This window comes from Bos grunniens, chromosome 9, assembly GCF_055505025.1.
Source record: "Bos grunniens cultivar Pamir isolate PY7600 chromosome 9, Bosgru_T2T1.0, whole genome shotgun sequence".
Classification (NCBI taxonomy): Eukaryota; Metazoa; Chordata; class Mammalia; order Artiodactyla; family Bovidae; genus Bos; species Bos grunniens.
In genome coordinates, this window is record NC_141173.1 from 26,840,494 (window position 1) to 26,868,423 (window position 27,930).

The following is a 27,930-nucleotide window of genomic DNA, read 5'->3' on the forward strand; positions in this document are numbered from 1 at the left end:
TTTGTTTTTTTTTTTTTTCTGTTAGACACACTTTAAAAATCACATGCCCCTTTAACCCTCTGGGTTCCATGTCACTCCAGATGTATAAGATTACTGGAATTTTGGCCTCTGGGATACCTGAGGTGTTGTTACAAAACATACAGGTTTACTCTTTAATAGTGAGGAATGTGCTAGAACAACAGCATTTGTTTTAATTGGGAGTGAAAAAAAAGAAAGACTGTTAGAAGCGTCATATTATCAGAATTGTTTTCTGGCTCTCTTTTGGTTTATTCTATATATTACTTAACTTGGCTGCTATTTTATAGGAGTAATTATTTTTATTTAACATGGAAATGCTACTGCTGAGTATGCGTGACAGTTTCTTTCTTTTTTTCTCTTTTTTTGTCTGTGTTTGGAGAAGAACTCCAGCACCTGGTCTACGATACCTGATGGGTCTCTGAATGTGAGCACATGCAAGTGTGCTCAGTTGCTTAGTCGTGTCTAACTCTTTGGGACCCCACGAACTGCAGCCCACCAGGCTCTTCTGTCCATGGGATTCTCCAGGTGAGAATACTGGAGTGCGTTGCCATGCCCTCCTCCAGGGGATCTTCCCAACCCAGGGATCAAACCCACATCTCCCTGTATCTCCAGCCTTTGCAGGCAGATTCTTTACCACCGAACCATCTGGGGAGCCCTAGGTCACCATGTAGCAGCTCCCAAAACAGGGGCTGGCGTCAAGGTCCTCCGTGAAATTCACCTGGAGTGCCACCCTATTCCTCATGATACCTGCTGATGAACAGGGGCAGGCTGTAGTCTCAGTCAATTAAGACAGATAAAAGTTCCAATCCGTTCCATGTGATAAGGATGGAGTGATACAGTAGCTGAAGACTCTTGTGCAGTTATGAAACTCTTTAGTCACTGTAGATGGTTATCTATGGAGAAAGTCTGGCAGCGTGCCAGAAAACTCATGTAAGAGATTATTGATTAATACTCAGATAATAATGTAAAACATAAACCAAAACAATACTGTAGTACCATCTTTATACATGCAGAACCCCCACTCTGTAATCTAGATGTGTCCAGGGGTGATTCTAACACACCTACTCATGACAGTTAGCGTGGAGCCAAACTGTTCTTGCTCAGCTTAAGAAGATACATCTTTCTGGGCAACGTCTCGGCCATTACCCTCAGCCAACAGACAGGGTGCACTCTGCAGCTGCTCATCTGAGCAGAGAGCATCCCTCCACCTCTGCCCCTGATGGCTGGTTTTATGGAAGACTGCTGCCCACTCCTAACTTATTTTGTTGCACTGCAGTCCTGCACCACAGGCAAGCAAGCGGCAAAAGGGAACAAAGCCCAGGCTCTTTCCCTTGAGCAAATACTCCCATTGGAATACTCATCCACTCCACAGACTTACTCTCCTACGTTTCACTTCTGTGAGCTGAACTGCTCTGCTTAACCTACTTATGTGTGTGTGTGTGAGCTCAGTTGCCTCACTTGTGTCCGACTCTTTGCAACCCTATGGACCACAGTGTGCTAGGCTCCTCTATCCATGGGATTCTCCAGGCAAGAATCCCGGAGTGGGTCGTCATGCCCTCCTGCAAGGGATCTTTCTGACCCGGGGACAGAATTCGTGTCTCCTGCGTTGCAGGCAGATTCTTCACCCACTGAGCCACCTGAGAAGCCCAACCTAGTTACATAAATGATCAAAGCCTTCCTGATTCCCCTCACCTTTCCAGGACCTCTGTGGCCAAGCTCCAGAGCCTGTCTACCCTACTTTAAAAAGGGATTACACGTGAAAATTATTTGTTTACTTTATTTTCTCACTCAAGTTAACGTAAATATACTTCCATTTTCTGCCAATTACAATTCATCGACAATATGAGTTTAATTGTAAGCATTTTCATTTTGGAGCTATACACTGCAGCTTCTTAACTGCAGCATAAGAGACATCTGGCTGAATAATTCTTTGTTGTGGGCGGTTGTCACAGGCTTTGCAGTTTTAGTAGCAGCCCTGACCTCTGCTTCCTAGACGCACACCCTCCACCCTGTTCTGTGACAACCAGATATTGTCTGATTTGGACAATGTCTCCAAACATTGCCAAATGTTCCTTTGGGGCAAAGTCACCCGGAGATTGAGAGTCACTGATAAAGACCAACTATTAAACCTTTTTATCAATGAAGACAGGGCAGGCAGAAGCATTATTTCTTTCTTGGGTATCTAAAGGAAAAAATTTTTAAAAAGAACATAGGTTTTAGTCTCTATTCTTTCATCTGTTCCTAAGACATTTTTATAAACATTTTCTGGGCAAATTTTCTTGGATCAATCCATTGCTATCTGTTCACTTGCCCAGTGCTTTACACAAATAGTGAAAGTGAAGTCCCTCAGTCGTGTCCGACTCTTTGCGACCCCATGGACTGCAGCCTACCAGGCTCCTCTGGCCATGGGATTTTCCAGGCAAGAGTCCTGGAGTGGACTGCCATTTCCTTCTCCAGGGGATCTTCCCAACCAAAGGACTGAACCTGGGTCTCCCACATTGTAGACAGACGCTTTACTGTCTGAGCCACCAGGGAAGTCTCCAAATCTATTTTATACACAGGATCTTAATTTCCACAAGATGTGGTACTAAAAGCCAGAGGGTTGGGAAGCAGCAAGGTGTCAATAAAGAAAGATTTGGAGGAAGACAGGCCAGAGCTTCAATTCTGGAAGCATTGTTCATTGGTTGTAAAAACTTAGGCCAGCTCTTCAGCTTCTGTGCCCCTCAGTTTTCTCATCAGAAACGTGGAAATGTCATCATGGAGAAACACTGGGTGAATTAAAATGAGGTGAGATGAATAACAATATATCTCACTTAGCAGAGACTTAATCAGTGACAACTTTTTAAATTAGAACACCAAGACCAGAGCTTCCTGGAGACCCCACGGCCTTCCTGCCCCTACATCGAGGCAGCTTTCTCAATAGCAGTGCTTTTTGCCCCATTCTGGTCATAGACCTCTTTAAGGTCTGATTCTTTCCTTATTTAGCACCACCTACCTAAGAACTGCTTCCCAGGTGGCCCAGTGTAAAGAATTCCCCTGCCAATGCAGGAGACACAGGAGGTGCAGGTTCGATCCCTGGGTCAGGAAGATCCCCTGGAGAGTTCCATGGACAGGGGAGCCTGGTGGGGTATGGAATATGGGTCGCAAAGGGATGGACAGGACTGAGCGACTGAGCACATGTGCTCCTAAAGAATAGCTCTTGGCCCACCATCATGGCACCCCACTCCAGTACTCTCGCCTGGAAAATCCCATGGACAGAGGAGCCTGGAGGGCTGCAGCCCATGGGGTTGCGAAGAGTCGGACACGAATGAAGCGACTTAGCAGCAGCAGCACCATCCTAAACCATGTGTTAAACAAGCTCCACTGTCCTTGGCATTCATTCGGTGCTCAGTGGTATTTAATTCTGTTGCTATCCTACTCTCCAAAACAACTACTTTATGTCATCTTCTCTTTCCATAACCCTCCAATGTCTCCTCTTCCGTTCACAGATTTCCTGGTCTCCTCTCTTCCTGGGATGGTAAGATTGCATTTCACAGGTCTCTTCCTTTGAAGCTACCACGGTGGTGTTCCTTATTTTGGCCAATGATATATAGAATAAGGGTCAGATGTCATCTCCAGGGACAGGCTGTAAGGGGCAGGATGCCACTCTTCCCTGTTTCAATTTCAGTAATACAGAAGAACAGCGAGTCACCCAGCTCCCCGGCTGAGGTTAGAGCAACATCCCCTACTTGACCAGCAATAGAGATTTAGCCTGAGAGAGAAACAGACCTTTGTCATGTCAAACTCCTCAGATACAGAGTTTGCAAGTTACTACAACATAACCTAGTCAAGACTTCACTTCCTATTTCAGTGACAAAATAGAAACAATCAGAAGGCAACTCTGAAATCTCTCATGACCACAACTGCCATTAATTAGTCACCATTTATTCTCCTTTCCTTCTGTATTATGGATGAATACTCCTGAGACCAATCTTTTGTCTTGTACCCTAGACTGTATGTTCTTCTATCTACTCGAGGCCATCATTCCAGCATTTTTCTCCTTTGTCTCTTAAATCATCAATTTTCCCCTCTCTACTAGGTCACCTCCATCAGTAAATAAGATACTAATATAATACCCCAATCTTCTGAAAAAAAGAAAAGAAAGAAATGTCCTCTAGTAGCCCCACTCATTTTAAAAGAGGTGCAATATTTACTCTTGTTCTCTCTGGAACCATCTTCAGGTAGGGTCCTGCTTACCCCAATCAACTAAATCTGCTCTTATCAAGGTCAGCAGTGACAATGAATTTGCTAAATCTAGTAGTCAAATCTCAGTCCTTATCTGATAGACAGAGTACCTGATGAACTACTGATGGAGGTTCATGACATTGTACAGGAGACAGGGATCAAGACCATCCCCAAGAAAAAGAAATGCAAAAAACCAAAATGGCTGTCTGAGGAGGGCTTACAATAGCTGTGAGAAGAAGAGAAGCCAGAGGCAAAGGAGAAAAGGAAAGATATATCCATTTGAATGCAGAGTTCCAAAGAATAGCAAGGAGAGATAAGAAAGCCTTCCTCAGTGATCAGTCCAAAGAAATAGAGGAAAACAATAGAATGGGAAAGTCTAGAGATCTCTTCAAGAAAATTAGAGATACCAAGGGAATATTTCATGCAAAGATGGACTCAATAAAGGACAGAAATGGTATGGACCTAACAGAAGCAGAAGATATTAAGAAGAGGTGGCAAGAATACACTGAAGAACTGTACAAAAAAGATCTTCAAGACCCAGATAATCATGATGGTGTGATCACTCACCTAGAGCCAGACATCCTGGAATGTGAAGTCAAGTGGGCCTTAGGAAGCATCATTACAAACAAAGCTAGTGGAGGTGATGGAATTTCAGTTGAGCTATTTCAAATCTGAAAAGATGATGCTGTGAAAGTGTTGCACTCAATATGCCAGCAAATTTGGAAAACTCAGCAGTGGCCACAGGACTGGAAAAGGTCCGTTTTCATTCCAATTCCTAAGAAAGGGAATGCCAAAGAATGCTCAAACTACCACACGATTGTACTCATCTCACACGCTAGCAATGTAATGCTCAAAATTCTCCAAGCCAGGCTTCAATAATACGTGAACCGTGAACTTCCAGATGTTCAAGCTGGTTTTAGAAAAGGCAGAGGAACCAGAGATCAAATTGCCAACATCCACTGGATCATTGAAAAAGGAAGAGAGTTCCAGAAAAACATCTATTTCTGCTTTATTGACTATGCCAAAGCCTTTGACTGTGTGGATCACAATAAACTGTGGAAAATTCTGAAAGAGATGGGAATACCAGACCACCTGACCTGCCTCTTAAGAAATCTGTATGCAGGGCAGGAAGCAACAGTTAGAACTGGACATGGAACAACAGACTGGTTCCAAATAGGAAAAGGAGTACCTCAAGGCTGTATATTATCACCCTGCTTATTTAACTTATATACAGAGTACATCATGAGAAAAGCTGGGCTGGAAGAAGCACAAGCTGGAATCAAGATTGCCAGGAGAAATATCAGTAACCTCAGATATGCAGATGATACCACCCTTATGGCAGAAAGTGAAGGAGAACTAAAGAGCCTCTTGATGAAAGTGAAAGAGGAGAGTGAAAAAGTTGGCTTAAAGCTCAACATTCAGAAAACTAAGATCATGGCATCTGGTCCCATCACTTCATGGCAAATAAATGGATAAACATTGGAAACAGTGGCAGACTTTTTTTCTTTTTTTGGCTCCCAAATCACTGCAGATGGTGACTGCAGCCAAGAAATAAAAAGACACTTACTCCTTGGAAGGAAAGTTATGACCAACCTAGACAGCATATTAAAAAGCAGAGACATTATTTTGCCAACAAAGGTTTGTCTAGTCAAGGCTATGGTTTTTCCTGTGGTCATGTATGGATGTGAGAGTTGGACTGTGAAGAAGGCTGAGCGCCGAAGAATTGATGCTTTTGAACTGTGGTATTGGAGAAGACTCTTGAGAGTCCCTTGGACTGCAAGGAGATCCAATCAGTCAATCCTAAAGGAAATCAGTCCTGAATGTTCATTGGAAGGACTGATGTTGAAACTGAAACTCCAACACTTTGGCCACCTGATGTGAAGAGCTGACTCATTTGAAAAGACCCTGATGCTGGGAGGGATTGGGGGCAGGAGGAAAAGGGGACAACAGATGAGATGGTTGGATGGCATCACTGACTCAATGGATGTGAGTTTGAGTAAACTCCAGGAGTTGGTGATGGACAGGGAGGCCTGGTGTGCTGCAGTCTCGACTGAGAAACTGAACTGACTGACTGATAAGATATAACGCTGACTTCATTGATCACATTCTTTCCTTCTTGAAATATTTTCTTCATTTGGCCTTCAGGACACAACTATCTCTTAGTCTTCTATTTCACTGGCTACTTCATCCTGGCCTCTCAAACTCTAAATGTTGGTTTGCCTGAGACCTGAGGCTTCAGACATCCTTTCTTCTTCATCCACACTTCTCCACCACATAGTCTCATCCAGTTTCTTGGTTTTTCGAACCGTCCTATGTTGCTGACACAAAATTGTTACCTTTCTCCTGACCTTTAGATTTACATCTCTACTAAGATCTCTGATAGGTATCTCAACATGTCCTAAACTAAACTGCTGATTCCTACCCTTCCCACAACCTACTCTTACAGTTTTCTCCAGCTCAGTATATAGCAACTCCATCCTTTTGGTTGGTCAGGTAAAATTTGTGAAGTCACCCTTGATTCCTCTTTCTCTCAACCCCCATGTCCAATCTGTCACAAACCCTGTTAGTCATACCTTTAAATTATACCCCAAATTCCACATCTTACCATCTCCACTACTAGAATCCTGGATGAAGCCAAAATCATCTCCCCAAAGAATTACTTCAATAGATTCCTAACTGGTCTCTCTACTTCCTTCCTCCTTATAGAGTCTGTTTTCTATGCTACCCGCTCTCATGGAGTCCTTCAGTAGGCACATCACTAATGGCTCAGATGGTAAAGGATCTGCCTGCAAAGCAGAAGACCTGAGTTTGATCCCTGGGTCGGGAAGATCCCCTGGAGAAGGGAATGGCCACCCACTTCAGTATTCTTGCCTGGAGAATTCCATGGACACAGGAACCTGGGGGGCTACAGTCCATGGGGTCACAAAGAGTGGGATACGACTGAGTGACTAACACTGCTGCTGCTGCTAAGTAGCTTCAGTCGTGTCCGACTCTGTGCGACCCCATAGACGGCCGCCCACCAGGCTCCCTGGGATTCTCGAGTGCCTTTAAAACCTGGCACCCTTGGTTGTTGATAGAATTAAGACAGACGCTTGAGACAGGCCCTGAACAACTTTTCGGGGTAGGGGATTCTTTATCACTTGCGGTGTCAGGGAGGTTGTGATTTCATCATGGGATTGTTCTCACTCCCTAGCCATTTATCCTCACCTCCAAGTCCTCTAGTTATGGCTAGCATCCAATCCTTCCAGTACTCCTGTCACTCCTAATTAATGTCCCCTTCCAACTCACTTTCCTTGTGCCCCCGTTAAAAATGTTTACAGACTGCTAGCTTGGAGGTAGAGTTTCTCTCTTCCTGCAGTCCAGAGGCAAGATTTTGGTGCATTATGACATAACCCTCCCTCCTCCACGCCACTCTCTCTGCCCGTCCCCAGGGAACTGCAAGCCCTTCAAAAGTTTGATGGAGTGCAGTTGAGCAGAGTTTAGCAAATAACTAACGCATACCTAGATGCTCCAAGTACAGAGTCTCTGACGTGGGTGGTGCAATGCTCACCGGCTGCCACCGGGGCCAGAAGGGCGGAAGTCTGGATAGAAGGGTTGAGGAAACCGAGACAGAAACGTAAAGGGACGCAGAGGAGAAGAAGAGGGAGGGAGGAGCTTCAGGGACAAAGCTTCGGGGGAGGAGCTTCAGGGGGCGGAGCTTCGGGGGAGCTTCACGGGGAGGAGCTTCGGGGGCGGAGCTTCGAGCGGAGGCCCCGCGGCCGGCTAGGAGCTGTAGGATCTGCTGCCGCATGGCTTCGGCCTCACCCGTTGCGACCATGTCGGGCCGCGGGACCCGGAACCTGCTGCAGTTCCTGCGGCTGGTGGGGCAGCTCAAGGTGAGCGGGCACCGGGAGGGCTGTCTGAGTTCGCGGCTGCGCGGAGAGAGGCCGGGGCCGTCCGCCGGGCAACCAGGCTTCCGGTCCCCGCCTGGCCTGAGGCCTGCCCCCTTCCTCGGTTCTCCGCGCCTCGTGGGGCCTGCAGAGGAAGCCCTTCCATAGGGATGCAGTCGTGCGTGAGGATCGCGGGCGGAGGAGGCAAGTGGTGGAGACGGCGTGGCGGGATTTCTGGGCCCCACCCCAGGCTGGGCAGAGTCCGAGCCGCACTGGACCCCAGTGTTGGCCTGGCGCTCGGAGGGGCCCGGCCCCGGCGGCCTTGCGAGAGATTTCTGAAGGGGAGCCGGCGCGGTGATGTGTGCATCTCCAGGCTCGAGTCTGCCCCGAGTACATAGGGTCACGACCCCACAACTGGGCTAGTGGGAAGAACAGAACCCATTGATCCTGCAGGGTTTGAGTGCCTAAAAAAAAATTTTTTTTTAGGGAAGGGTTTTATGTAGGATACACTGAAGTTATATCCGAGGGGATCCTCCTTCCATCCCCCACCCCCATCCTGGCCACACCCAATAATGATCTTCTCCAAGCTCAAAGCAGGTGGTTTCGTGCACTGTTACTATAGTTTATAAACTTTAGACATGTGAAGTCCCAAGGAGAAAAGACAGTCTCTTAGGATCACAGGGTACGACAGGCGGTAGTGTACAGGAATTAGAAATGCCTTACTTAACCCTTTCTGCTTCAGAATTTGGAAGTCTGTCACTTGTTCAAGTTCAGCGCTTTCCCTTTTATGTCTAAGGACTTGTGTATGTTCTGTACATGCAAGCATCAGTAACACTGTTGGACTTACAGGTTGTGTGTGTGTGTGTTACTCAGTTGTGTCTGACTCTTTGTGACCCCATGAACTATATAGTTCGCCAGGCTCCTCTGTTCATGGAATTCTCCAGGCAAGAATACTGGAGTGGGTAGTCATGCCCTTCTCCAGGGATCTTCCCAACCAGGGATTGAACCCAAGTCTCCTGCATTGCCAACAGATTCTTTATCATGTAAGTCACCAGGGAAGCCCTTCTATGTTGTATATCTATGGCTTATTCTTCCCTCTGTCTTTCTCATTCTCTGACCTTACTCGTTCATTTGATCCAGATGTTTCTCCCTAAGTTGGTTAAACATTTTTTAATATGTACTGAAACTATGGCCCAGTGCTGTATTCTCTGGACTTGTCTTAAAGAGCATCAGTTCAGTTCAGTTCAGTTCAGTCACTCAGTCGTGTCTGACTCTTTGCGACCCCATAAATTGCAGCATGCCAGGCCTCCCTGTCCATCACCCACTCCCAGAGTTCACTCAGACTCAGGTCCATCGAGTCGGTGATGCCATCCAGCCCTCTCATCCTCTGTCATCCCCTTTTCCTTCTGCCCCCAATCCCTCCCAGCATCAGAGTCTTTTCCAATGAGTCAACTCTTCGCATGAGTGGCCAAAGTACTGGAGTTTCAGCTTTAGCATCATTCCTTCCAAAGAACACCCAGGACTGATCTCCTTTAGAATGGACTGGTTGGATCTCCTTGTAGTCCAAGGGACTCTCAAGAGTCTTCTCCAACACCACAGTTCAAAAGCATCAATTCTTCAGCACTTAGCTTTCTTCACAGTCCAACTCTCACATCCATACATGACTACTGGAAAAACCATAGCCTTGACTGGACAAACCTTTGTTGGCAAAGTAATGTCTCTGCTTTTGAATATGCTATCTAGGTTGGTCATAACTTTCCTTCCAAGGAGTAAGTGTCTTTTAATTTCATGGCTGCAATCACCATCTGCAGTGATTTGGGAGCCCCCAAAAATGAAGTCTGACACTGTTTCCACTGTTTGCCCATGAAGTGATGGGACCAGATGCCACCATGATCTTCGTTTTCTGAATGTTGAGCTTTAAGCCAACTTTTTCACTCTCCTCTTTCACTTTCATCAAGAGGCTTTTGAGTTCCTCTTCACTTTCTGCCGTAAAGGTGGTGGCATCTGCATATCTGAGGTTATTGATATTTCTCCCGGCAATCTTGATTCCAGCTTGTGCTTCCTCCAGCCCAGCGTTTCTCATGATGTACTCTGCATATAAGTTAAATAAGTAGAGTGACAATATACAGCATTGACGTACTCCTTTTCCAATTTGGAACCAGTCTGTTGTTCCATGTCCAGTTCTAACTGTTGCTTCCTGACCTGCATATAGGTTTCTCAAGAGGCAGGTCAGGTGGTCTGGTATTCCCATCTCTTTCAGAATTTTCCACAGTTTATCGTGATCCACACAGTCAAGGGCTTTGGCATAGGCAATAAAGCAGCATAGCAGATAGTTAAAATATGTATTCTTATAAATTTCTTTCTGTTCATTTTTATCAGAGAGTCCCACGGACTGGCTGGGTATACAGAAATGTCCAGAAGCCAGAGAGCGTATCAGATCACATGTACAGAATGGCAGTTATGGCTCTGGTGACCAAAGATGAACATCTTAACAAAGACCGGTAAGCTGTGAACTCTGGTGTCAGTTTGGGTCTGTGATCTATGGGAGTGCATGACTCTTCACGTATGAGGCCTGTGTCCAATTCTTCTAGGTTAGTTTATAGTCAAGAAAAATTATTTGAGGCAAACCATACAGATTCAGGATGTGGGCAGACCATACAGATTCAGCAACTGTGTGCTGCAGTTGTAAACTGCACTCTGGGTTTTCTCTTGGCAAGTGAAAGTGTCTGCCTTGGTCTCAAGGAAACGTAAGTGTGATTTGATGATTTTCCCGGGCCTTGAAGGTAAGTGTTTTATGTCTAAACTTGGATCCAGACACTATGTATTTTATTTAGCCCCTTTTCTGAATAGCAGCACTCTTTTGTGAAGTGACTTTTTGTAGTGGTATGTGCAGGAAAGAGCTGAGAAAGAGATATCCTGTCCCCTTAAGTCATCTATCAAGTGTTGAAAATAATTTTTGAGCACAAGACAAAGTTTTCTAGCCAAACAGTATAAGGTAGTAAATAAAACCCAGATGAAGTACATAGGCCCAGAGTGGCTTCAATACAAAGCACAAAATAAGTCATATTAGAAAACTAATAGGAGAAATCACCTGTTCTTGGGTGATCTTACTGGAGGGGGCAGAGTCTGAGTTGACCTCTAAAGGGTTGATTAGGTATAGAAGTAGAAGACACAGCACAGAAAGAGAAGGGCATGGAGACCAAATCTCTGATGATAAGGAAGTAAAGGTATGTTTTGGAAATGATAAGTCAGTCCATCCAACTGAAGCAGAGGTTCATCTGGGAGTCTCAGGAGCCCTGTTACTCTGTAGATAGGGTAGAACTTAAGGAGATTTTTGGCACATGGTACAAGATGAACATGGTGTCGAATGGCGATGAACCTACGCATAGTCTGCAGTTAGAGCTAGATGAGGAAGCAGCTGCAGGCAGGGACACCTGGAGTTCTTGTTCTGCCTTGTTGATGGCTGGGAACACGAAGCAGACTGGCCCTCTGGGACATTTATCTCATAGCTGCCTTTGTTATTTTGATGACGATTATCCTGATCAGCAATCACTACCACTAACAATTACCAATCGTTACCACTAATAATTATAGTCATTTGTTGAATGATCAACATGTTCCAGGAACATAAAGTATCAAATTTAATTTTCATACCAAATTAGGAAGTATTAGTACCCCTTTCTTATGGATAATAAAATGAAGGCTGCAAAACTTAGCATTTAAAGAAATTAAGTGACTTGGCAAAGGGCATGCAGCTAATAGATGTTAATTGCTGGATTCAAACTCAGATCTGTCCAGCTCTACCTATTTATCTATAAAGGGCTTCACTTTGACATCTGACTAGTACATTTGGAAAATGATTTGTTTTAAGTGTTGTATTGGTAAGTAAATGCTATAACCAGATCACCTTCTTCTGGCTTTTTAAAGTTATTAACCTTTTAAAGTGATATATGAGAGACCAGCTTTTTTTTTTTTAATTCATGCTAACAGCTTCCCTTGCATTCTCATGTATTTGTGCTGAATATTAACTAGCAGTTTTGATTCAGATCTGTTGCAGGCTGGCAGAATATAATAACCCCTAGAAAATACTGCATTAAAATCCTCTGTGAGGCTGGAGAAAAAAACTATATTGTGTAACTTAAAGTAGTATAGAGAAGGAGTCTGTAGTGAGTATAATTCTGTGTGATTATTTCTTGCCTGGTCAGATGTGTACGCCTAGCCCTGGTTCATGATATGGCAGAATGCATCGTTGGGGACATAGCACCAGCAGATAACGTCCCCAGAGAAGAAAAACATAGGCGAGAAGAGGTCAGTGTTGACTGTTGATTCCACAAAAGAAAAACCCATTGCTGAAACAAAGGAAAACCAGAAAAGCCCGTTACTGAAATGCAGCTAAGTTCACTGACCCTATTGCAGTAAGAGAGAGTACCTCCTTGACAGAGTCTTAGTATCTTGGGAAGGAAGATCAGGGGAGGGTATTTATAGAGTTGGAGGGCCTGGGCCTGAGGATGTTTGGATGGATCTTACAAGAGCGGCTACTGTCTTACAAGGTGAGATTGCCCAGACTTTAAACATAAAGGCTTTGGGTTGGTAGGGCTGGTAAGGCAAGGTCTTAGCAAGGGTCTTCAAGAGCAAGCTGTTACTGCGTACTCTACTTTGGATTGGTTTACAATCTTACCTTCCAGAAGTAAGGATTTCGTGGAATAAGCAGTGAATTGGTTTTCTTGTTCTAAGTCTTAACACAGGGACAGGGCATTGTGTTGGTTTCATTTCTCACAGAGAGGCAGAAAGGGGATCTGAGCACAGGATACATGGTGTGGCTTTCATTCGAACCATGGAGATAGCTGGAACTTGAAGGCATTCTCCATGCCAGTTAAGCTCTTTGGAGAGAAGTTCTATAAAACCCAGGAATAATCATTATTATAATTAGTATTTAGTAAGACAAGCCTGGTGGGCTACAGTCCATGGGTTTGCAAAAGAGTCAGGCACAAGTTACTGGCTAAACAAAAACAATAACAACAAATTTTAAATTAGTCCTTTATTTTGGTGGTTAAAAATTTTAAAAATTTGTATTAGTAAGAAATGACATCAATTAAACAGGATCTGCTGATTTGGAATCTTAAAACCAGAGCCCAGGGACAAACAGGAAGACGTATTTGAAGCAGAGACTGGAAAATTCAGGAAGGTTTTTTTTTTTTTTTTTTAGCTGAACGGACGGGTCCCAATTCAGGGACTGTTGCAAGCTGTTTTTCTTGTAGGCCAGAGGGGTTGATCCTAAATGTCTTTAAGTCAACAGATCCTTCATCAAGATGGTTTAACAGGGAAGGTGGGCTTCAATAGCTGTTCTTGGGGGAAGGGTGTGGCCAGAGCTCAGTAGCCAACAGCATTTTTTCCCCTTTTGAGGTAAGAAGATCCACAGGGAATCTCAATTCAGGAGTTCCAACACACCATAAATTATGGGAACAAGGGAGATAGGGAATGTGGTCATCCCACATGAGCATCAGGACAGTTTGTGAAAAGGGAGGAGCTAAGGAAACATTTCTCTGTAGGAGTCTAGACTGTGGTGAATAAAGAATTCCTGAGTTGATTGGTTGATAGAAAAAGAAACCAGTTAGTTCAAGATAGTGAGTTGCAGGGACTCTCCTGGTAGCTCAGTGGTTAAGACGCCACACTCCCAAAGCAGGAAGCCTGGGTTTGATCCCTGGTCATGGAACTAGATCCCGTGTGCTGCAATGAAGTTCCCATGTGCCGCAACTAAGATCAGGTGCAGCCAAATAAGTTTAAAAAAAAAAAAAAAAGATACTGAGTTGCAGAAAGGAATTAGCCCCAAACCAGAGGATGCTGGGTGCTGACGTATGCCATAGAGGAAAAGACCCCTCAGTTATATAGCATGTTTCAGGATGTATGGTAGTTTCATACAAGGGTGAATTTAGATATTGTGGAGGAGAAATCACAGGCTGAAGAACCATAAGGTGATCAGAAACCTTAAAGTGACCAGAGGAAGAAGACACTTCCCATGTGGGCACCCAAGCAGTGTGAGGTTCACTCCACCGAGGAGCGAATCAAAACCTTCTGAAGAAAGAACAGTTCAGTAGGAGGGATCTCCAACGCCTGGCAACAGAGTAAACCTACCTCTGTCCTGACAGAAGCTGAGTCCTGGCTAGTGGTGCCCCCTGGAGGGGCATCGAGAGGACTTGCCACCCAGAGAGTGCTGGATGCCATATCTGGGCAGTGATGAAAAGCCTTCCCGGCCTCATTAAACCTCCTGGCTGCTGCCCACCCCATCTGACTCACAGGAGAATAAATATCATCATCAGAAAGGACAGGCAAACATCTTTAAGAACCGCAAGTTCTTGGGCAAGAAATCAAAGGCTTGGGAAGCGCTGATCTTCATTGCTTCTTCCTCCACTCGTTAGGATTTGGGAACAGAGAGAAAGATGTGGGAGGTAAACAACTCCTTATGCAGATGGTGTTTAGGGATGAGGTTTGGATGTCTGAACCATGCCTTAAGATAATTAACTGAGGGTTTCTTGGCTCTTTGAGGTGAAACACACATACGGGACCAGGAAGTGTCATTTTCCCAGAGGCTAGTCTGCTGCATCCAGAGGGCTTTAAACCCAAGTAAGAGGGAAGGAAAATATTTGATAACCCTGGAAGGCTGATTGTCTCAGAGGAAAGTAGGTACTAAGATGAAAGGGAGCATGAGGGTGTAGAAGAGAAAATATAGAGGGTGGGGGCAAAAGCAATGCTTGTAGGCTGACTCCCTTCCTAAACAGAATAAAATAAACTTTATGTTATAAACAGAGATGGTAAATGATGCCTCGTAGGAATCATGGATGTGAGAGTTGGACTATCAAGAAAGCTGAGTGCCAAAGAATTGATGCTTTTGGACTGTGGTGTTGGAGAAGACTCTTGAGAGTCCCTTGGACTGCAAGGAGATCCAACCAGTCCGTCCTAAAGGAGATGAGTTCTGAGTGTTCATTGGAAGGATTGACGTTGAAGCTGAAACTCCAATACTTTGGCCACCTAATGTGAACTAACTCATTTGAAAAGACCCTGATGCTGGGAAAGATTGAGGGCAGGAGGAAAACGGGACGACAGAGGATGAGATGGTTGGATGGCATCACTGACTCAATGGACGTGAATTTGAGTAAACTCCGGGAGTTGGTGATGGACAGGGAGGCCTGGCGTGCTGCAGTTCATGGGGTCACAAAGAGTCAGACGCAACTGAGCGACTGAACTGAAAGGACCATTAAGAACTAGTGGAATGGAGCTTGAGGCTGGAATACAGCAATAATAGGTTATTATATTCTTCTGCAAAGGGAAAACTTACTAAGAGGACAGAGTCATGATACACATATATATACACACATACCTGACAGTTAAAGTTGCTGAAGAACTAGAGGTTAAAAGGGGAAGAACCATTTATTATGGGGGTGAACATGGCAAGATAGAGAAAGTGAAACATACAGTGAATACTTTATAGAGTCCTTACCCTGTTCCAGATAATAAGTACTTTATAGTGACTATTTCATCCTCACAGCAAACCCCTTCATTTTATAGATCAGAAAGACCAAGATGTATCTTGCTCAGGATTCAACAGCTAGTAAATGGCAAGCTGGGTTTCAAACCGCATCTCAGTCTGTAGTTTGTCATTAGCTTTTGCACTGTGCAGCGTCACCAGTGACGTGTGAGTGATGAATACTGCCTTCTGGGTGCTTAACATTTCATTCAGCTCAGAACGTCAGGCAAATTCTTGACATGCTTTGCTAACAGGAAGAAGCTAGGGAAATTATCACTCTATGTCTATGTGTGAACAAGGCAAAACTCAGTTTAGAAGTGGGAGTGGCAGGGCTCACAATCAAGAAGGGAAAGTCTGGTATCATCAGACCCTTGTCCTGGACTTCAGTGAAGTCAGTTTCAGAGGATCATTTAAAAAGGGCCTGATTCTATGGCATAGGCTGCCAAACAAGGAATAACAGCTAAGAGGTCTCAAATGCAGTCCTGATTGTATAATAACAAATGGTGTCAGTGAGTTTAGATCCAGAAAAATCATTGCTCAGCTTCAGGAAGAAAGCAAAAACATATTTGTTATGTTTTGTTTTTTAAAGGACATTGTGATTTTAGTCAACAGGAAGCTTGTTAATAAGTCATATGTGATTTCCAAAAAGCCAACTCAGTCTTGAGCTGCATTTATAGAAACAGAGCATTTACCATGATGGACACTTTGGTTCCATTGTGTTTTGTCTGGGTCAGACCACCCATCAATCACTATATTCAGTGCTGGGTACATCACTTTAAAGAGAATAAAATAATTCCTTGTCAGAGCAGGACTTTTAAGTTTGTATTCGAAGAGTTTAGATTTTGATATATCTCTGTACATATATGTCATTCAGTTCATTCCTTTCAAACAAAAGCAATGGGCAAACGTTTCTATAATAGTGGAGAGAAAAGTGATCTCTTTGTAGAGACATTTTTAATTTTTGAAAATGCAGAGTTTTTTCTCAAGTATTTTGCTGAGATTTATGGAAAAGAAACAAGGGAGAATGCAAGTACAAAATAACCAAAATTTCATACCACTAAGGATAGTATAATGCTACAAGCCATTCAAGATGGCAACGCTACTTACAAGAGCAGACCATTGACACTGGCCAGTATGGTTTGCTCTGGAAGTGGTTGCGTTCTATAACTTATTTTTTCTCCCCATTATAAATAGTTATATATAAAATATTCACTTTTATTTTTATTGCTTTTTACCATTTCACCATTTGATTTTAGTAAGACCTTGCCCCTTTTGTATAAGCACTTTGCTAAAAGTGGTTCTTAAAACAGTATTCTTTTCAGGGAGCCTAAGCTCTGGCCAAATGAACTGGAGCTGATTAAGAGGTGGAAGATGACGATAGGAGGAGAGGGAAGGAGTTGGAAGCCATTTGAAAGTAGGTTGCAGACCTCACGCCCCCCAAATCGGATACTTGAGGATTTTGGAGCAACACAGAAATGAAGGAAGAGATGGAATAAGAGGGGCTCTTGGGACTTTGGAGATTAGAAATATGTACTGAGCACCTCCGTGCTCTCACTCTCTCATTTCAGCCTTTCTGTGCGTTTTGGCTCTCTGAACTCTACTCTGGGGCTTCTCGCCCTCCATCTCATTATGCAGCTGGTGCCTGGGTGGCTGGTTAGAGTTACATGGCCATCCCTTGGACCAATCACTGGCCACAGAGATTCTCGTCTTTTGGGTTACCGCCCACCTGATTGACATTGTGTTTTTGTGAGGGAGGAAGACAGGAGGGGTAGGGTTAGGCACAGTGGAGGAACTTGCAGGGACAATTTTCAGCTTGATATGAGACACTGGTACTTCCTACTAACGCTGCCTAAAGTCCACTTGAGCAGCCTCTTGGGGTGCTAGGTTCCCACCATGAGGCATGTGTGGGGGGAGGACACAGGTCCCCACTGATGGTGCTGAGGGGTTTGCTGCACGTGGATGGTTTCGCTCACTGCCCTTTAACATCTCTTTTCAGCCTGTGAGTCTGTGAGCTTAACAAAATGCTGTCTTGTAATTTCCTTTATGTTAGTGACAATAGCTTCCCATTTGTGTAGTGCTTTACATTTTGCAAATAAAAACATTAACAATAGAAAGTGAACATAATGGTATACCAAAAGTTTATTTGAGCTTCGTAATTCACTGATACTTTCCTGTTTTCCCCACAGTCAGATTTGGTTTGAACTGTAGTACTTACTGTTGAGGGCTTCCCCGGTGGCTCAGCAGTAAAGAATGTGCCTGCAATGCAGGAGACGAGGGTTTGATCCCTGAGTTGGGAAGATCCCCTGGAGGAGGGTATGGCATCCCCCTCCAGTATTCTTGACTAGAGAATCCCATGGACAGGGGAGCCTGGTGGGCCACAGTCCATCAGGTCGCAAAGAGTCTAATACAACTGAAGCGACTGAGCACGCATGCACTTACGGTTGAAATTGACATGCATTTGGGGACTCTCATCCACAAGATATAAAACCTTTGGCCTCACTTCTGTTATTTCTGTAATCGTCTCTCATACCCTCATTGTCCTTGATTGTGTCTAGTGTGCTGCAGGCCACAACATAAGTACTCCTGAATAAATACATATAAATAAAGACACTTACTTATTTAACATACACAACTGCTCTCCTTGTTAGCCTAAATCTTCTCCAATATTCTGCTGCCCCTTTGGGAGTTATTTGGAAGAGTGTGAGTCCATTATTTGGCATTTGCAGATGAGTTGTTAACTAACAAATGTGAACATGATTAAAATAATGGTTTGATCTTTCAGGAAGCAATGAAGCAGCTAACCCAGCTCCTCCCAGAGGATCTCCAGAAGGAGCTCTATGAACTTTGGGAAGTAAGTATATACACTGGGTTGCTTTTTATCGTAACTGAATTTGTATGGCACGTCAGTGTTTTAGTTGCCTTAGAGTATCTTAACGTGCCGTGTCTAACTTACCTGCTTTCTGGATTGTCTGATTCTCACATCCCAGCTGTTATAGGTGTCTGTCAGGGCTAATAGAAATGATTCTTCCTTCCACGTTCCGCATTTCCCTTCTCACCATAATGCCTGGTACAAATACTGACTCAGAGTCCCTGGATTTCCTGATGCATTGCTCTCATCCTCCACTGTGCCAGCCTCACACCCACCCATCTCTGGTCCTTGAGAGAAACGTGGGCTTTGGGGTCATTCAGAACTGGGTTCCCAACCCACTGCTTCCTGGCTCAGTGGCCTTGGGCTCATTCGCCTCCCTGAGTCAGCTGCGCATCTGTGAAACCCGTAAGGGTTGTTCAGGTTGCATGAGGTCAAGGGCAGATGTGCCATGGAGCCCAGCACCGAACATGGGCCCCGTCGGGCCTCAGTGCCTCCCTGGTGCTGCTGATAGCAGGCGGCTCTGGGGAAGGGGCATGCCTAGTGCTCCTGTTGTCCCCCTCCTAGTGCTGACTTCCACGTGTGAAGGGAAAATAACACATCCTTGCCTCGGGCAGTTTCTCACTTCCCTCCAACCTCTTCCCCTGCCTCCCTTGCTTGAGCCCCTAGCCCTCCTTACTCTGGGGTAGCCCTGCCTCATTGCTCTGGAGGCCGGAAGTCCAGATCATGGTGTGGGCAGGGCCATGTTCCGATTCCCTCCTTGCCTCTCCCTGGCTTCTGGTGATGCCTTGTCCAGCTTTGGCAGCCCTGCCTCTGAACACATGGCTCCAGGCTCTGCTTCCGTAGCCAGCTGTTCTTTTCCCCGTGTCTGTGCGTGCGTACTAAGGCGCTTCAGTCAAGTCTGACTCTTTGCGACCCTATGTACTGTAGCCCGCCAGGCTCCTCTGTGGGAATTCTCCAGGTTTGAATACTGAAGTGGGTGGCCATGCCCTCCTCCAGGGGATCTTCCTGACCCAGGGATCGAACCTGCATTGCGTACATTACAGCCAGATTATTTACCACTGAGACACCAGGGAAGCTGCCTGTGCCGCCTCACCACCCCCACCCCCCACCCTGTGTCTGTATCTGGGCCCAATTCCCTCTTGTAAGAATGTTGATCATTAGATTAAGATCGTCCTAATCCACTATGGCTCTTTCTTAATTTGATTACATCTGTAAAGACTGTTTGCAAATAAGATCACATTCATAGATTACAAGTAGATTTGAACTTTGTGGAAACACTGTAAACATAGAATAGCTGTCATATTACACATTTTAAAAATCATGTTCAATATTAACACGTTGGCTTTGGTATGAGATTTCCAGGGTTCGAATTAGTGGCTCTTCTGTTTACTAGCTGTGTGATCTTGGGCAACTTACGGTACCGCTCTGAATGTCATTTCCTCATCTACAGAATGGCACTAATAGTATACCTGTATTACAGGGTTGTATGGCAATCAAATTAATTAGTATGGTAAGCAGTTGGAAAGCTTTCCTGGTGGCTCAGTGGTAAAGAATCCACCTGCCAATGCAGGAGACACCGGTTCCATCTCTGGGTCAGGAAGATAGCCTGGAGAAGGAAGTGACAACCCACTCCAGTATTCTTGCCTGAGAAGTCCCATGTACAGAGGAGTCTGGCAGGCTGCAGTCCATGGGGTTGCAAAAGAGTCAGACATGACTTAGCAACCAATGATGACCACGCAGTTAGAATATTGCCTGACATATGTAGTATGTTTTTCTGTCTCCAGTCTGTGTGGTCTGGTTTTGAATTCAGAAAATAGGGTCATTCTGAATGCAGGGAACTTTGAATAGTGCTAGGTACATAGAAAATGGCAGTTGAATTGATTTCTGAAATGTAAATCACTGCTGTTCACCACTAACAACAGCTTTCGGCCCAAAGGGTCACGTCTAGTTAAAGCAATTATAATTTATCGTTTGCCACAGAAGCGTGAAATCACATTTCAGTAAGTCAAGAGAAAGCATTTTCACTTTTTCCTCGAAGTATCACAGAAGGATGTCCTCTCTACCACCTGAGTTTTCCTTTAAAGAAAGAGCCCTTCGAATCCTAAGGCAGATCAGGATCTGCTCCCTGCCACGTGCCCAATGCCTGGCACACACACCTACCTTTGAATTGTTTCCCAGCCTGCAGCTGAAGATCCAGCTGGGTTAAAAAGTACTCCTTCAAAAGGTCCCTGGAGAAGGAAATGGCAAACCACTCCAGTATTCTTGCTGGAGAATCCCATGGACAGAGGAGCCTGGCGGGCTACAGTCCATGGGGTCGCAAAGAGTCAGACACAACTGAGCGTATAAGCACTTCGGAGGTCTCCTTGTTCTTTCCTCTGAAGTAAAAGGGTAGGATTTTGGTGGGGAGTTTGATGTGCAGCAATATGAGGGTCCTGGGTCCCAGAGGGAGAGGCACTAAGGTGGGAAAGCGTGACATGCAGAAGATTAACTTTATGTCTGCACTGTGGTCAGGGCCAGCCTTTCTCCAAGGGAGACAGGCAACCTTTGACCTTCTTTGCCTTTCCTCTCTCTCTTCCCTTTGGGTCCTCCATGTCGAAGACCTAGAAGTTGTATATCTTTCCTGCTTGAAGCCCTTCTGTTGCTCTGCAAACACCCACCGGAGCTGCATCTAATAAAAACCAAGAAACCATCAGTGATTCACAACACATCACCCTGGCTAGAGAAAGCATGGCAGATTCATTATCTAGGGTGGAATTAGAAACGAGAGCCTGACACAGAAATCAGCTGGGAACACTTTGGGCTTAACAGAAGAATGCTTCTCTGCGGTCTTAACTGGGGCATGTGGTTGTGTGACGCGTGTGCTCTAAGACGCCGACTGCCTGTAGCTTCTTGTTTCAGGCCTGCACTGAGGAGGGAGGGACCAGTGGGGCGAGGAAAGGTACGCTGCTTCCTGCCCACTGCCTTCACTGCCTGCCTGCCACCAACACGTGCACATACACCCGGCAGAAAGAGTTCTCAGACCCTGGCTGTATCCTCAAGAGGGGTGTGATTAGCTCCTTTCTATTCTGAAAGCAAAGACAGAGCTTCCCAGTGTAGAGTGGAAACCAAAACTAAAGGAGAAAGCCAGAAACTCACTTCAAACGGAAAAGGAGACCTGACACTAAATGGAGAGGGAACTAACTGGAGAAGCATAGAATGAAATATTTGTTGTTGTTTCGTTGCTCAGTCGTGTCTGACTCTTTTGCAGCCCCATGGACTGTAGCCCACCAGGCTCCCCCGTCCGTGGGTTTCTCCAGGCAGGAATACTGCTGTGGGTTGCCATATCCTCCTGCAGAGGATTTTCCCAAACCCAAGGATCGAACCCACATCTCCATGTTTCCTGCGTAGCAGGCAGATTCTTTACCACCTAGCCATCGGGGAAGCCTCAAGATGAAATATTAACTTGAAATTAATACTCAGAATCTGGATTAAAGAATAATGATCTTGAAGACAAGTTACTAAACAGGAAGGAGAATGTTTGGAAGTACCCATGTGAACACATGAGACTTGGGCAGGCATCAGGTGGACTAGATGGAATTGTGAGTGCCCACCTGGAACATGGGTGTTAAGCTGTGGAATTGTGTGTGAATAGTCTCTGTGATGGTCTTGTATACAGTGGAGAAATATGGCCAGTGGAGAATGTGCTTTTAGCTGTAACTGATTCCGGGTACCAGGTGTTCCTGGCATAACCTACCACGTGGGCTTCCCAGGTGGCCCTAGTGGTGGAAAACCTGCCTGCTGGTGCAGAAGACGTAAGAGAGACGGCTTCAATCCCTGGGTTGGGAAGATCCCTTGGAAGAGGAAATGACAACCCACTCCAGTATTCTTGGCTGGGGAACTGCATGAACAGAGGAGCCTGGTGGGCTACAGTCCATGGGGTTGCAAAGAGTCAGACACGACGGAAGCGACTTAGCACCCACATGTGCAGCCCTAATCATGCGGCTTTAATTGTCCCTTTACTTAGGAATATGAGACCCAGTCTAGTGCAGAAGCTAAATTCGTGAAGCAGCTAGACCAATGTGAGATGATTCTTCAGGCATCTGAATATGAAGACCTTGAGAACAAGCCTGGGAGACTGCAGGACTTCTACGACTCCACAGCAGGTACGCAGCACTGATGTCAATAAGCATCATTTCAGTTTGGCTTAACTTACTCCTAGTGTAATGACTAATATTACCTAAGGGAAGTCCATGGGTTTTCAACCCTCCTCTGACCCTTTCATATGGAGCATCTGAGAAGAAAATGGTGGGATTCATGGTGTGAGGCTACCTAATGCAAGAGAGCCTTGCCGCCCTGGAGTCTGAGCACCAGATTCACATCACGCATACTGGCTGTGTGCTCCTAGGTGATCTCCTGACCTCTCTGTATCCTTCCTAAAAAATGGAAATCATAGTACCCTACAAGTAGGTTGGTTGGTTTTGAGATTTAAGAGAGATGATGAATGTCAAAGTGCATTATGTCAGTACTTACTAGATAGAAGGTCATGTAAGGTAGAGGTAGAGATAGAGATTTAAAAAGAGAAAACCGCAGGCAGCGAAGTCATCATTGTCGCTATAGCCCTACAGAGCACAGGCCTGAAGCTGCTTGGGTTTACATCTTGGTTCTTCCACGTTCAGCTTAGGTAACCTCCAGTAGATTACTTCACCTAGTTCTGGGTCTTCGTTTCCTTATTCTTGGGGCTTCCTGTGTAGCTCAGTCTGTAAAAGCATCTGCCTGCAATGTGGGAGACCTGGATTCAATTCCTGGGTCAGAAAGATCCCAATGGCAACCCACTCCAGTATTCTTGAGGGGGGAATCCCATGGACAGAGGAGCCTGGCATGCTACAGTTCATGGGATCACAAGAGTCGGACACGACTTAGCACTACCTTTCTTTTCTTCTTTCTTCCTCATTTTTAAATTGAGAATGATTATAGAGTCTACTTTATAGGGTTGTTTGAGGATATATGTGAAGTGTGTAGAAGACTGCCTGGCAGTAAGCCTTGGCTGTCTTCATTTTGGCACAACTTCTGCAGCGAGGAGCCAGGGGCATTGACCACGGGTCTCCTGTTGCTCCCTGGAATAGAGCTCCAGCTCTCTTCCCTTGGAGTTCCCCAGGCTCAGCTGACCCTCCGTCTCTCCTAAGAGAACTGTCAGAGATGGCCTTGCTGTGACCTCTCCCGACCCTTTTGTGGCCTCATCAAGTCCAGCAAAGTCCCAGCTCCAAAATAAGCTCCCAGATCTAATTTGCATTATAATGGGGTTGATTTGATTTTCCTTCTGTCTGGGCTCACTTACCTCTGCCCTAGGCAAGGCCCTCATTGTTTCTGTATGGATGGCGGGTCAGTCAGTCAGTCAGTCAGTTCAGTCAGTCAGTCAGTTCAGTCCCTCAGTCGTGTTCAGTCAGTTCAGTCGCTCAGTCGTGTCTCTTTGCGACCCCATGAATCGCAGCACGCCAGGCTTCCCTGTCCATCACCAACTCCCAGAGTTCACTCAGACTCACGTCCATCAAGTCAGTGATGCCATCCAGCCATCTCATCCTCTGTCGTCCCCTTCTCCTCCTGCCCCCAATCCCTCCCAGCATCAGAGTCTTTTCCAATGAGTCAACTCTTCGCATGAGGTGGCCAAAGTACTGGAGTCTCAGCTTTAGCATCATTCCTTCCAAAGAAATCCCAGGGCTGATCTCCTTCAGAATGGACTGGTTGGACCTCCTTGCAGTCCAAGGGACTCCACCTGGTGAGTCTTCTCCAGCACCACAGTTCAAAAGCATCAATTCTTTGGCGCTCAGCCTTCTTCACAGTCCAACTCTCACATCCATACGTGACCACAGGAAAAACCATAGCCTTGACCAGACGAACCTTTGCTGGCAAAGTGATGTCTCTGTTTTTCAATATGCTAGTATCTAGGTTAGTCATAAATTTTCTTCCAAGGAGTAAGCGTCTTTTAATTTCATGGCTACAGTCACCATCTGCAGTGATTTTGGAGCCTAAAAAAATAAAGTCTGGTTATAACCACCGAATTTAATCTCCCAGGCTCAGGAGTTCACCCTGCACATCTCAGTGCTTTTCTCCTTTGTAGATCTTAAGTACCATCACATCTTTGCTTTATGGCTTTCCTCGTCCTTAAAAATAAAATCTTGATATATCAGAGAATGGCAACCCACTCCAGTATTCTTGCCCGGAAAATTCCATAAATAGAGAAGCCTGGTGGGCTACAGTCCATGGGGCCACAAAGAGTCAGATCAACTGAGCGACTGAGCACAAACAGCTCTGTAGTCTCCGTTCAACTCTCTGGTTTCCTTTCTCAATCCTCCCTATCACAACTAAATGTTCCTTCTTTTTGCTCAGTCTGTGCGTGGTCCAGAGCATGCCACCGTGATGTCACAGTCTGACTTGCATTCTCCATTATGATGTTCCTAGTTGGGTTTCTTCCCAAATCCCCATCTACTCACCCCACCCTATGGTAAGCTGTAGAGGGCCACGACCAGCTTTGTCTCCTCTGTCTTTGAAGTAAGTGATGCTCAAAATGTTTGACTTCAGTTAAATAGAATAACACTGGAAACCAGGAAGTCAGTCAACTATAACCCATGGGCCAAACTGGCCTGCTGGTTCTTTGTGTAAAAAAGTTTTATTGAAACAGCCACACTCTTTATGTGTTGTTTATACTGCTTTTGTGCTACAGCCACAGAGTTGAGTAGTTGGCCACAAAGGCCAAATTGTTCACAAAGCCCGTAATATTTACTACGTGACTCTTTACTCTAACCTGCCAACTGTGTTAGAAGCAATGATCAGGTTCCCAGATAGCATCTTTTCCCAATAAGGTCATAATCATGTTTGTGTTGTGCTTTACACTGTTATCCTCAGATAGATTCACAATGAAAAAAATAGAAAATGAAACATGAGAATACTGATAGAATCCAAAAATATGGGAGCTGGAAGGATCATCTAGTTTAAGCTCCACATGTTACCAAGGAAGAAACTTGAGCCTAGAAAGTGGGTGATGAGCCCACAGCCAAATTTGAGATTAAAACTCACTGCACTTTCTCCCGGAGAAGGCAATGGCACCCCACTCCAGTACTCTTGCTTGGAAAATCCCATGGACAGAGGAGCCTGGTGGACTACAGTCCATGGGGTTTCTAAGAGTCGGACACGACTGAGCGACTTCCCTTTCACTTTTCATTTTCGTGCATTGGAGAAGGAAATGGCAACCCACTCCAGTGTTCTTGCCTGGAGAATCCCAGGGACGGCAGAGCCTGGTGGGCTTCCGTCTCTGGGTCACACAGAGTCGGACACGACTGAAGCGACTTAGCAGCAGCAGCAGCACTTTCTCCTCTGGTGTACTACTTCTGGTGAACAGTTAATAAAAACATGTAACCGATGTAAGAAATGATTTCTCACCATTTTGCTTGCCCCGGTTTGAACAGGGTGGTCATAGTAGAAAACATAAGAAGAGATCAGATTCTGGATATATTTTGAGGGTAGATTCAACAGGATTTGTATGTGGCGGTATCTGTAAGAGGAACCTGAGGGGTTTGGACTTGTCACTAGATTGGGCTTCCCTGGTGACTTAGTCAGTAAAGAATCCACCTGCAATGCAGGAGACCTGATTTCCATCCCTGGGTTGGAAAGATCCCCTGGAAGAGGGCATGGCAACCCACTCCAGTATTCTTGCCTTGAGAATCCCACAGACAGAGGAGCCTGGCAGGATACAGTCCATTGGGTCACAAAGACACGAATGAGCAACTAAGCACACACACACACACTAGATGGGAAAGATGGGAAAAAATCAGGGGTCCCAGAAGCCAACGGGAGAAAGTTTCAGGAGGGCAGGAGTAGCCGTCAGATTGAGCAACTTGGTGCTGCTCGGTGGTGGAATGATTATAAGTCCAGCCTTTACACAGTGGGGCAGAGGGTGACCTGGAAACAACACGGAGCGTGGAGGACAGGCCCCGCCTTGGTGCTAAGAGCTGCGTAAGACAGAAAACAGCCAGCACTGGGGGAGCTACAGGGAAAGCTGCACCGCAGGGCCAGCCAGGTGTCAGGTAGGGCAAGAAAGTGAAAGGGACATTAAGCAAAGGGATGGCGCATAGGGAATAAATGGGATAGAGTTCACTGTGAAATGAACAGTAAGCAGCAAAAGGCACTGGCAAGAGAAGACCATCAGGGAAGAGACGGTGGGCTTAACACCGCCCCTGCCAGCGTCTGTCCACCTAAAATAGCTCAGAGCTCGGTTATTGCCCAGGGCAGAAGTCCAGGGAAAGCCAAGGGTCCGGGAAGACAGGGCAGACCAGCTGATTTCAGGGTAAATGTTTGCATTCTTGTTTGCAAGCGAAGGGACAGCCTGGACCCACTGGTCTTCCTGTTAGTCTTTTCATATGTAGGTGCTTGAAAGTGAAAGTGTTAGTTGTGTCTGGTTCTTTGTGACCTCATGGACTGTAGCCCACCAGGCTCCTCTGTCCATGGGATTCTCCAGGCAAGAATACTGGAATGGGTTGCCATTTCCTTCTCCAATGTAGGTGCTTGGTTCCCCACAACTGCAGATTCAAAATGGCCAGAGGCTGTTCTCAGATGTTCCCAGAGAGGGCCCCAACCTCCCCTAGTTTCCCTGGAGTTCCCAGTAAAAGTTGCTTGTTGCAGTTTTGCCCAGCTCTGCCTGAGCTGCAGTCCTTTTCCTAATTCTCATCTTTCCTCTCCGTTGCATCTGGGGTGATGAAAAGTAAGTTCTGAGTGGTTGCGTCCAGCGCCTCTCCAGGACCTGGGATTGTATCATCTGTGTTGGAGAGAAGTGTGGGTCAGATCACAGAACCGAGCCCCTGGGAAGCCCTAGGACCCAGCTGGAGAAACTGATGTATTCTCTTGTCCTTATTTCTTCCCCCATCTTCTTGCCTTGCAGGAAAATTCAGTCACCCTGAGATAGTCCAGCTCGTTTCTGAACTTGAGGCAGAAAGAAACGCTAACATAGCCGGCGCCGCCAGTGAGCCCTGCTCCTGAGATGTGCCCTCCGTTGCTGCACTCCTGTAGCAAGCATTTCAGTTTTCTGTCTCGTGGTATTGTGTTTTGCCACTGTTGATCTGTTGATTTTCCCAGATGTGTTTATTTTCAATTGCCTGGACTCCAGCAAAAAACGTGATACAGTTTGGATAATAAAAGAAGCTATAGAATGTGGTCAAGAAAATGTTAGGGATGGAGACTTGGAAGCTGAGGGGGAGGGGTTTGAACTAAATAAAATTTTTAAATCTTAAACTTTGGAATATTTATTGTTGATTCTAAATCATTGTATTCTGAGTTCATAACCTACACTCCTGAAGGCCAGATTCATTGAACAATAGAAAATTAATTATGATTGCTTTTAAGAAAATTCTTCAGCTGGCTTAGTGATAAGGATCTAGGAAAAACAAATTATTATAATACAT

At 45.4% G+C, this 27,930-nt stretch overlaps 1 protein-coding gene and 1 long non-coding RNA gene across 5 annotated transcripts; one reads left to right on the forward strand and one right to left on the reverse strand.

The window, feature by feature from the left end:
* On the reverse strand, nucleotides 1–7,866 carry LOC147365711 (uncharacterized). The gene is made up of 2 exons (XR_015132672.1): nucleotides 7,744–7,866; nucleotides 1–924 (listed from the first exon to the last, which is right to left on the reverse strand). It is a non-coding gene; the product is annotated as an uncharacterized LOC147365711 (long non-coding RNA).
* HDDC2 (HD domain containing 2) lies at nucleotides 7,820–27,760 on the forward strand. 4 transcript variants are annotated; one of them, XR_015132671.1, is made up of 6 exons: nucleotides 7,820–8,117; nucleotides 10,491–10,612; nucleotides 12,317–12,419; nucleotides 18,416–18,484; nucleotides 22,506–24,254; nucleotides 27,411–27,760. XR_015132671.1 is itself a non-coding variant. In XM_086317017.1 (6 exons), the coding sequence occupies exons 1-6, from the start codon at nucleotides 8,031–8,033 to the stop codon at nucleotides 27,506–27,508; spliced, it is 618 nt and encodes a 205-aa protein (XP_086173143.1). In that variant the 5' UTR covers nucleotides 7,820–8,030; the 3' UTR covers nucleotides 27,509–27,760. The 4 variants fall into 4 exon arrangements, 3 of the variants coding, with proteins under 3 accessions (XP_086173143.1, XP_086173144.1, XP_086173145.1); XM_086317017.1 differs by having other exon boundaries at nucleotides 22,506–22,644; XM_086317018.1 differs by lacking the exon at nucleotides 22,506–24,254.
* Nucleotides 27,761–27,930: the final 170 nt, after the last annotated feature.

Bases quoted from the DNA above. Each gene is read 5' to 3' on its own strand.
- HDDC2 (XM_086317017.1), top strand. From the start codon at position 8,031: ATGGCTTCGGCCTCACCCGTTGCGACCATGTCGGGCCGCGGGACCCGG. The intron at 8,118-10,490 runs GTGAGCGGGCAC...CATTTTTATCAG, and splicing joins GGCTGGTGGGGCAGCTCAAG to AGAGTCCCACGGACTGGCTG. The intron at 18,485-22,505 runs GTAAGTATATAC...CCCTTTACTTAG, and splicing joins AGCTCTATGAACTTTGGGAA to GAATATGAGACCCAGTCTAG.